Source organism: Plasmopara halstedii, assembly GCF_900000015.1.
Source record: "Plasmopara halstedii genome assembly, contig: Scaffold_323, whole genome shotgun sequence".
In the NCBI taxonomy this organism is placed as follows: Eukaryota; Oomycota; class Peronosporomycetes; order Peronosporales; family Peronosporaceae; genus Plasmopara; species Plasmopara halstedii.
In genome coordinates this window covers 1046283-1056746 of record NW_020187244.1, presented here as the reverse complement: position 1 = coordinate 1056746, position 10464 = coordinate 1046283, and the positions used below count along the sequence as shown (strand labels likewise).

Genomic DNA, 10464 nt, shown 5'->3' with positions numbered 1-10464 from the left:
GAACTCACATTCACATACACCACAGGACTCAGAGATTTGTGCACGATGTAGAGTCGCACCATTCGGTAGAGCGTTAGTAGCACGACACTTTTCTAGCTCACGGTGTACGCGGTTGGACCATATACTTCGATGTTTACTTGGTGAAGAGGCACTGGAGGTCATAGGTGACGATGACTCCATTACAGCCCCATTGATGAAGTGACGAAGGGGAAAGATACAATGCATGCAATGTGATTGGTAAATTATTCAAATTGCGATGACCCATTGGATAAAAACTGCAAACTGTGTACAAATATTGCACATGCTACTTATCTATCCCGATAATACGACATATCACTCTTGAGCACTGGTCTGCCCTATTCTTTCTCGGTAACGTCGAGGCCCTTAAACAAGGTGGTTTTGTCATTGCGTACGTGATCAAGTTCGTCAATCATGGCTTTCATCAGATAGTTCTTATCCTCCATCTTGAGGCGGCCATTATTCATCATGGAAAGCTTCATAATCTCTAGTGCTTCTCTGTCTGGGTGGTTAGCCGGGATCTCCACATCCATTTCAGGCAATTTTATGTCGTCTATGTGACCTGTGTGACCCATTCGAGCAAAAGCCTCCTTAAGAATCTTGTCCAATTTTTCTCCGCTAGGCGGTTCGTTCGGGATGTTAAGCAGATCTGTGAAGAGGTCAGTACCCGAAGTGGCAGGCCATGACTTGTCCTCCATCATAGCAGCGGGTTCCTCCCACTCGTGCTGAAAATCTTCCACATTGTCTGGATTGAATTCTCGATAGCCACGCTCGCCAGTAGTTTCCATATACGTGCGATAAGGGTCGTACAGATCGCCCGAGTCCTCTTCGTTCATATCTTTGTCCTCAAAATCATCTAATTTGCGGTGCCGACGGCCTCGAAATGAGTCATCGTCGTCATCATCACGACGTGTGCGTAGTGCAAATCCGCGAAACTTCTGCATCTGTGGGAAACGGTTGGACCGAGTCACCTGTTTCATGGTCGTCCGCATGAGCGCCTGCATTACCACCATCGCTTGTTGATGGCCTCTCTTTCGGTAGTATTGATAATCTTTTAATAGTAGTTGTAAGGAATAAAATATTATACTACCAAATTATGCTTAAATATGATTTCTAAATCATACTATGATAAACAAAATGCTACGTCTATGTAAAAGCCGAGGCAGACAAACATAAAGATCTAACAAAAAGAAAATTCTGGCAATTCATGTCAATCAGGTGGTGTCAAAGACGTTGTTGTCGACAAGCTTTTGATTTCAACTTGCCACGCATGTCGAGAAAGCAGCCTTGCTATAGACGCAGTTGCAGCCAAGAAAGAGCATTCGGTGGACACTGTTTACGTGTACCCAAGCATGCAATTCTAGAAGCCTCGGTACACACGATGGCGAACTAGAAGGTACGACTTGTGTAGATATCTGAGTCGACATAAATTCTCAACTTGTCAGCCGTTAAATCGTCACACGCGATCGACGGTTATAACGCAAAATGTTTGTAATCCGTACTGTATTGAAAGTGAAGGCACTTTAGCATTGCATCTCACGCGCCTGGTGAAGAACATCGTAATGTAAATGTGATGCGCATCGCCTGTTAAAATCAAATCATCCCACCAAAATTCTAATGTTTGCATGTAACGAGCAAAATATAGTCCTCGCGATTTCCAAACAAAATAACCCACGCACAATAATTTGGCTGCAATCGGCCGCGCACATTCTTGCACAGCCAAATTATGCGCATTATCGAGCTAGTCGATTGAGATTTCAAAACAATCCATCATTCTCCTACTGGTCGAGCTTAGAAAACATCGTTCGAAGTCATATTTCCATTTCATACATTATGCCTTCAAAAGTCGCTTAAGTCGCTTCTTCTCCCGCGCCATGACTTCTTCTCGAAAATAAGCTGCCAGAAACTTATTACTGCTTAAGAAACTCCGAAAAGTCTCTCCGCCAATTTCCACCACTTTAACAGGCTGAGTACAACGCACACTCGAGTTGCGAGTCACAATCTTAGATGCTTGCGTCTGCCCCGACACACCTAATGGAAAGTAGTCACCTGGATGCAACTCTTCCACTACAACTCCCTTCAATAGCTTCAGCACTTCGACCTGACCGTCGACAATAATATAAACCGAATCACAAGGATCACCTTCCTTATAGATATAATCACCGGTATTGAATGTGCGAATTCTGACCGACCCCTTGGCAGCTTCTAAACATTTAAATAAGTGTTGCTGAATATGACGATGCGCAGTCTCTTCTAAGCGATGATTGATCGACTCATAAGTTCCTTTTAGATTCAGATAGTCATCTGCCACAACTTGCAAAACTTTGCACGGTTTGTCGCTTCCTTCAGCACATCGATAGGTTGCAATTCTTGGTAAAAAGCGTCCGTCCGGTCGTACCAGCTCAATCTCACCAAAATATGTTCCTTTTGGCAACCGTCTCAGCTTCATTTCCTCCTGTCCTGACGAAGGAGATTGCGTTTTGATGAAACCTTGCCACGACGGTCGTGACAGTAGACCAGCAAAATCTTCAGACTGGTCGTATGTAAAATCACTCGAAGGGTCTTTATCCGACGTATCGATGGGCACCAATTTCTTTATTGGGTTTCTACACGAAACTTCGACCTCTCCATCAAGCAGTAAGTACACATTGTGGGCTCCAGCATGACCTTCTTGAATAATGGCCTCTCCTGGGCGATAAGTAGCGGATCGCAACGTGGAGATGGTCATTTTCACATTGTCATAGTCGACCGCATTAACAGACGATGCGTTCTGTTCTGGGTCACCAGTACCCCCCACAAGCATTTCATTGAGCTCATTGTCACTCATGTGTTTCCCAAAACTTTCACTAACACGCGCAAGATCCTTTTTCGAGATAAATCCCTTGCCTTCCTTGTCAAAAAAATGCAACGTGGATAACAAAGCATGCGTCTTTTCAGTCAAGGCTTCAACACTTGAGCTAAGGCCCCAAGCAAAACTGCGTTTAACATTCTCTAGCTCTTGATTCTCATTCTCATCCAAATCATCAGCCATCGCATCCAGTAGCAGAACGGCCAAGATACTCGCACGTAATCGACGACGTCCACGCTGGAACTTTTCGAGCAGCTCAGCTGAATTTTTCATTGGCTCACAACTAAGTTGGGCATGATTTCGGAGCCAGGGATGCTGCAACGCTTGCTCAGCGCTTAAGCGCTTGTTTGGGTCAATCTCAAGCAGCTTTTGTATCAAGTCACGGGCAGACGGCGAGATTGACTGCCAAGCACGGGACTGGGTACAAAATTTGCCCTTTAATATCCTTTTTCGGATCTACAAAAAACATCGAATTAGTTTAGTAAATAAAAATTACAGACTTGAGTTAGCAAACCTACCTCTTCGTCTGATAGATTGTTATATGTGTCAAATGGATGTGAACCACACAACAAAATGTACAACACTATCCCCAGCGCAAACATGTCAGCTTTTGGTCCAAATTTGATAGCATCAGGACCGGCTTGCGCTTCGTAATCCTCCTCATCATCGATTGACTGGACAATCTCGCCATTAGCTCGGGCTTTTTCCTTAGTCTTTATTTTATGGATTAAAGCGCCATGCTCCAGAGTCTCTGGTGCTGCATATGCTACCGTTCCCATCAAATGAGAATCATAGAAAAACCGCTCACCCATTCGAAATGATACGCCAAAATCTACGAGACACATGCGGCCGTTGTGTAACAAAACGTTTTCGGGCTTGATATCCCCATGCACAATTCCTTTGCGATGCAAGTATTGCAATGCATCACACAATTGTCGAATCGTATTACTTGCCTGTTGCTCTGAGTATGCTCCAGTAGCGACTAAATGGTCAAATAATTCGCCACCCTGCGCTAGTTCCTGAACAATAAACCAGCAGCATTCCGTCTCAAAGGTACCCCGTAGCTGCAAGATATTCGGGTGCTGCCCAGCCACACGAAGCACGTCTACCTCGCTCCAGAATTCTCGAGCAGAAGTCGCGCTTTTGCTCAACATCTTGACAGCAACCAGCTCGCCAGTTCGTTTGTCAATGCCTTTCTGTACAACACAATAGCCTCCTTCACCCACAATCTCGTCCAATATCTTGTACTCGTCGTGAATATTGCCTCCGCGTCTAATTTTATACACATTAGCGTTTTCCATGGCGGCACTTGATTCCTGCTCCATTGACAAACTGGCAAGCACGAAAACCCCCATAGCGGTGCCGACAGCCGCTACTTTACGCCACTTGTTGACTACAACCTCCTTCTCAATGTGAATACTGTTGGATGCAGCAAATGTGCGCTGAAAAGTGCTGCAGATGCTTCTAAAATGCTGATGAGAGCTGATCAATGCTGCCGATCCACGTCGCGAGCGCACAAGTTTGCCACGTCGACGAATCATCATAAGACTTCTCAGCGGCGGAGGAATACGAGGCATTTGTAATGCGATGCAGTTATATGTCACTGAGGTTTGACAAGTGGACGCCTGGCGGTGTCAATAAAGTCTTCCAGTACGGAAGGAAAGAAAGTAGGATGATTTGGTGGAGCGTGGCAAGATTTTTTATTTTTGGCAGCGGCTATCGAGTTTAATCAATATCAGTACTTTCACATAGTCCAATATATTGTGAAGGGATGCATGTACTTTTTAACAATATCTGCAACATTTCGGTACGAACGAAAGGCTACATCACAGATTTGATTAGACCCCAAGGTAATCAAAATGTTGTTTCTGTGTACAGCTTACAATTTGTAACAGATTGAGCAATTTGACAGAGTCCAATTGCAAATGCGATACTAATTAAGAAGCAAGAAATGTAGAAGAACATATCCAGCAATATCACGTTTACTTTCTCGCTACAATTTAAGGCCTCCTAATGATCTGCTGACTTAAACTATTGTTGACTTCAAATGACATATACCAGAAAGCGTCAAAAATCCAAAAATCTTTGAACGATCTCTCACACTTCGTACACCCTTATAATGCCATCACGCAATAATTGCCGCATTGACCAGCCCGTCGGGCGATTATTTCCATCATCTGAGTGGCGCCAGGACCAGAAGATCCATCCCGAATGTGCCTTACTAAAAGCTTCAAGTTGCGCAGACGCGAATTGTTGCAATCCATGGCGATCTTCACATGGAAACGCACAATTTTGTGCACCAAGGCTCCACTCATCAATAAGCAGCCAATTCCCCTTCCACGATGAAACCTGATTACCATACCGACGTACAGCTTCTAGCACTTGCTTTCGATTTTGACCCTCGTAGCCCCATAAAAAATACGGGTGCCATTCGTGCCAAACGTTAAAAAATTTAGGATATCGCATAAAATCTTCCATGTGCGGTGGACATTGCTCGGTAAGCAACGGTGCCACAGTCAGTACGCAGTCGTTTCCAGTTGCACGAATAGCAGAGTATGCTCGTTCGTAGTAGTTACGAAGTACATAGTGCTCGGTTGGATGCTCTGGCTCATTCAGTAGGCCAATGCCAAGAAATGATGGACAGTTGCGGTATCTTGAAGCCAAGAAGGTTGCTAATATGACGGTATTGTCGACATTTTCTGGGTATTGGCCCCAATATTTGGCACCGCTGTCCACTGCAGCGCTGTGGTCTCGGCCGTTTTGGGACCCTTTTGCTGCGTGGATATCCACGATAACGGCTAAATCGTACTTCACACACCAATGATTCAACAGCTCGTCCAGGTACGGCATCGCATGGGGAGCAAACACCGTCCACTCCTGCTTGTTGGGAAAGTCTGTTGGGTCAAAGCCCATTATCCAGTAGCCGACAGGGACTCGTACCGTGTTTAGACCAAAACGCTTTATCTCTGCAATATCGTACTCCGTAATCCACGTGCGTCGATGTTCATCAAAGCGCCGATCGCCTTCTTCATGGCCTAAAAATTTCATAGTGGCAAATTCTCCTTGATTTTTAATTTCATCAGGCACGCCGTGCCACAGACACGAGTCCCAAGTCATCCAGTGTTCAGCGACAAGCCAGCCACCAAGATTGACACCTCGGCATGGAATATCGCCGCGACGCAGTCGAGCTTGAAGCGAATCAGGTGCTGCACACGACATTATTGGTAGCTTTAGGAATAAATGCAACTGACCGTTAGTATTGATTGATTTGACAACCTACTAATATGTTTTGACAATACTTGAGAATGCATGGCACTGTGTATAGAAACGTGCTTTATATCAAAGCAATGATAAAAATGAGGTTAAGAACAATCTATAGATTCTCAGCAGTGTGAGATCAACCGATCAATCGTTTGCGTATGGTTTTCCATATCGATGGTTTCTTTCGCCAGACGTGTGGTTTACGAACATAGGGAGGTTTGCCCATACGTATGAATACTCACAATGACTTCTAGTGTTCAGTAACTGATAAATAGTGCCAAATGTATACGGCTAAAGTTCCGTACTAAGATGTACACCACTTTGGGATGCAAAGTTATATAGTTTTCTTATGACATAGAACAGAAGTGACCACCCCACAGAAACCACTGCGCCTGGACTTTCACTTCTCTCTCTACACTTTCCCGTGCCTGCCATTCATATCATACTTGTACCGGATGTCCCCTCTCGAGCACCGAATCGAATATCTCGACGAATCCTCTCGAAATGCGGAGATTCTCGATGAGGAATACGAGGTGAATTCAAACGAGTACGGTCGTAGTGACTCTTCATGTCCAAACTGATCACTGTCGCCCCCACGCGACAATTCACAGCCTAGCCGTATCCCAAGGAGAAAACACTCAGCTCGGAACCTCGCTGCCTTATTATATCGGCGTGAAATATTGTGACACCCTACCGTGGAAGTAACAACGATGTCCAGTTTGTTACCAATGATAAGAATCTGGTTAAAGGAGCCCGCCTCACTCTACTGCAAGTGCAAAAGTCACGCGGGTCCATTCCGATTATCACACATCATGATTGCGCTTTTGAATCGTCTGATGTCGCTCACCGCGTTGATGAAGAGATCGTGCAGGTCTATGTTTGAATGCCTTTCTCTCGCTTAATACCGTGATCACATGCTTGATAAGGCGATGGTTGACCCGTGACGCTGGCGTCGAGGTCACAGCTGATCATCTCCACTTCTTACAGGTTATCGGTCCCCTCGTCTCCATGAGACAGAAGTAACAGCTGCAAACAAAGATTTTTTTTCACAGTGATGTTGGCAGTCTTGAGCTAGAGCGATACGCGCATTGACGGGCAAAAAAATCTTTTACATGAGAGATATGGGCCAACGGTGAGCAAGGTCGTCCGTAATACAAGGACAGGGCGATTTCGCCGAAGTGTAAACATAGATTTTTGAGACTTTTCCGAGTGAGGACATCCTATTCACCTATTCAAGCACTCGTAGCATCCTTAGTGTAATCGTCGGCTCACCAAACGTCATACGCGAAAGTTGGCAAACCCTTTCTCCTCGAGCAGTGCAGCCGAAAGTCAACTCATTCCCGGCTACTTCTTTTAAAATCTGTTATTTGTGGCGACTCGCTACTCTCTTGGATAGTCTCGGCGTGCGTCCGATAAAGAATAAGAACAGAACTCTCTCTGCATTTCGCCATTGCATTGCCTGGCTTAGTATCCCTCCACCGGAGACTGTAGCCTCTGCATGTCCATGAAGGTGAATTGTATTCAAAACTGTAGATAGAAATCCGCAAGCCAGTTTAGAGCCAGACTGTCGTACTGGACTTAGAGTAGGCAGCAATTAAGAATCTGAATTCACTTTAAACAAGTCTGAGAAACACTTGCAAAAGGTTATGAGCCTAAGTACGACCAAAGACAACGCCACACTCTGCAAAGATAACTACTCCGTGAAGGAGTTCAACGCTCGGATGAAGCTCGCGAAGAAAGGACTGCTCAAACACATCGACACAACGAAGGCCCCGAGTGAAGATGACGCTGCGACGTCAGGATAAAAACCCAACGAAATGAAGGCCTTCGCAATTCTGTCGATAATAATCAGTCCAAGCTTACAGTCAATAATACGGGCTGCACAATCGACAGCTTAAACGTGGGGGATTTAAGAAAAAATCCTTCGTCGAAGCATTAACAATCGAATTCAGATGCGTCGTCAACTGCATGGTTTCAAAATGAAAAAAAGTGGAGATGTAATGGATCACTTTCTCAAGTTTGATGAGTTGTGCCTTCAAGGCAAGTCATTGGTGAAGAAGTGACGCACGACGAACAACTTGTGATTCTTCTTGGGAGTCTACTGGAAGATACGACTCGATTGTGAAAATCATCGAAAACATGCCCAGAATAGATCTATTTCAAGCCAGGAAACGCTACGGCGAGAGTGTGAAAGTATGAATCAAAAAGAGAGCAATGAGATTGCTCTTGAGGCGACTTGAGACTTCGAGAGCAAAGGCCCCCGACTTAAAGAGAAAAAGCGCAAAATTTCTGGAAAATGCTTCGTATGCAATAGACATGTGCACCGGAAGCAAGACTGCTGGGACAATTCAAACAACAAAAAGCAAGACAAACAGACTTTCATGGGATGTGAAGATGGCTCTGATGGATGGCTGCTCGACAGTGGTGCAAGCGGTCATACGTGTCCTTTTTAAGATGATTTTGATGAGTTTCGTCCACTCGACAAGCCGATTGCCATTTCAGCTGTTAGCGGTGGCAAGGTTTTGGTAGCCGGAATTGAGACGATCCGAGTTATACTAAAGAACAAGAAGCCAACTCGGATCCAAAATGTGCTTTACGTTCCAGATTTGGATCGAAGACTTCTGTCGATTCCAGCGCTGTCTGGAAAAGTGTTTCATGAAACATTCGGCAAAGCATTGTGTAAGATCAAAAATGATAACGAAGTTGCGACTCGATTGACTCAGAAGGGCAAGTTGTTTGTATTGAAGTGTAATCCAGTGGAATCTGCAAATACTAGCGAAGAGGTGGGTCAGGATACCAAACCAGTGGATCCAAGTGTGTGGCATGCCCGATGGGGACATTTGCCTTTAAAGACAATGAAGACTCAAGACGGGTGCATTAATGGATTCAAGATGAAGGAATCGATTGTCATCAAAGATGACGAGGGCTATGACATTTGTAAAGGATGCGTGAATGGCGAATCGTCGGTAAAGCCGTTCCCAAAGTCAAGCTACGGTGAAGTGAAGACCACATTAGTGCTCCAACTCGTTCACATCGATGTGATGACCCCGATGGTGATAAGTCTTAAGGTGGAGCAAGGTTCATCGTAACGTTTATCGACGATATTTCGAGACTCGTTACGGTATCGCCCACAAACCGGAAGTGGTGGATCGATTTATCGAGTAGAAGTCAATGATGGAGAACTAACTGAGAGCCAAGATCAAGTGAGTTCGCATCGGCAATTGTGGCGAATACATTAACAAACATTTTGCTGGAATGTATCAAAAGGCCGGTATCATCCACCAAACAACGGTTCCGTATTCGCCACAACAGAACGGAATGGTAGAACGGACGAACAGAACAATCACGGAGCGAGCAAGATCGATGCTAAATTATATGCAAGTTAAAAGGAAGTGGTAGGTCGAAGCTATGAACACTGTAGTATATGTGACCAAACGAGTTCTGTGTGCCGCCCACCCAAAGAAAAAACCGTTTGAAGTGTGCTTCGGTGAAAGGCCCAACCTTTCATACATGCAAGTTTTTGGATTTCTGGGCTATGCACACATTCAGAAGGTAAAGCGTGTCAAGTTTGACAAAAAACATACAAATGTATGTTCTTGGGGTATTCGGATCAATTAAAGTATATTGTGTATGGAACTTAGAGTTGAAGCGAGTGGAGATAGCACGTTCAGCTGTGTTTCAAAAAATACCAAAATCGAAGTACGTGCAAGTCGTTAGTGGTGATCAAGTTCTCAACGTATACAAGATGATGATGATGAAGATTGCCTACAAGTGCCTGTGGTATCAACTCGCAGCAATGTCGAACCAATGATTGTAGACCAAACTGGAACCGACACAACCAACGTGCCTCCAAGCGGTTCAAGTATGACACTAGTTACAATCACCTCTCAGCATCCAAGATCCGTGTATGAGTCCGACCCGCTATTTGATATTAATGATGACTGTATGGAATCGGGTGAAATCAAGGTGGAGCCGAATCTGGCAAGTGTGTCCAGGGACAGATTGGAAGCGATCGAGGAATCCCTTGGGTTCCGATCGCCTCACAGCGGTGGGCGCGTTGCACCAATTGCATTACCACCAAGTCAGAATTCCCAAACGTTGGTTCCAGTCCAAAGGACCGACACGATCTAATCATGGACAAATGAAGAACAAGTGGAATGTGCTCCGAAGCGCTATCGTCTCGAATATGAACAATCGAATGCAACTCTCAAAATTCCAGCGACGTATCAGGATGCATTAAAGTCAATGCAGTCAAAGATGTGGTATTAAGCAATCAAGGCTGAGTTGAAAGCGTTGGAAGAAAAAATGGTGAGCGGTGCAACAGACACTAAGTCAGA

At 44.9% G+C, this 10464-nt stretch overlaps 4 protein-coding genes across 4 annotated transcripts; 1 reads left to right on the top strand and 3 right to left on the bottom strand.

Moving 5' to 3' along the window:
• Positions 1–356: 356 nt before the first annotated feature.
• Positions 357–1031, bottom strand: PHALS_08704 (uncharacterized protein; the record flags this gene model as incomplete). The annotated part of the gene is made up of 1 exon (XM_024724101.1): positions 357–1031. The coding sequence occupies one exon, from the start codon at positions 1029–1031 to the stop codon at positions 357–359; it is 675 nt and encodes a 224-aa protein (XP_024575012.1).
• Positions 1032–1849: 818 nt separating this feature from the next.
• Positions 1850–4443, bottom strand: PHALS_08703 (camk protein kinase; the record flags this gene model as incomplete). The annotated part of the gene is made up of 2 exons (XM_024724100.1): positions 1850–3322; positions 3385–4443. The coding sequence occupies 2 exons, from the start codon at positions 4441–4443 to the stop codon at positions 1850–1852; spliced, it is 2532 nt and encodes an 843-aa protein (XP_024575011.1).
• Positions 4444–4963: 520 nt separating this feature from the next.
• PHALS_08702 (glucan-beta) lies at positions 4964–6085 on the bottom strand (the record flags this gene model as incomplete). Its single annotated transcript, XM_024724099.1, has 1 exon — positions 4964–6085. The coding sequence occupies one exon, from the start codon at positions 6083–6085 to the stop codon at positions 4964–4966; it is 1122 nt and encodes a 373-aa protein (XP_024575010.1).
• Positions 6086–8508: 2423 nt separating this feature from the next.
• Positions 8509–9216, top strand: PHALS_08701 (FOG: Transposon-encoded proteins with TYA, reverse transcriptase, integrase domains in various combinations; the record flags this gene model as incomplete). Its single annotated transcript, XM_024724098.1, has 2 exons — positions 8509–8515; positions 8582–9216. 2 exons carry the CDS (start codon positions 8509–8511, stop codon positions 9214–9216), a joined length of 642 nt encoding a protein of 213 aa, XP_024575009.1.
• Positions 9217–10464: the final 1248 nt, after the last annotated feature.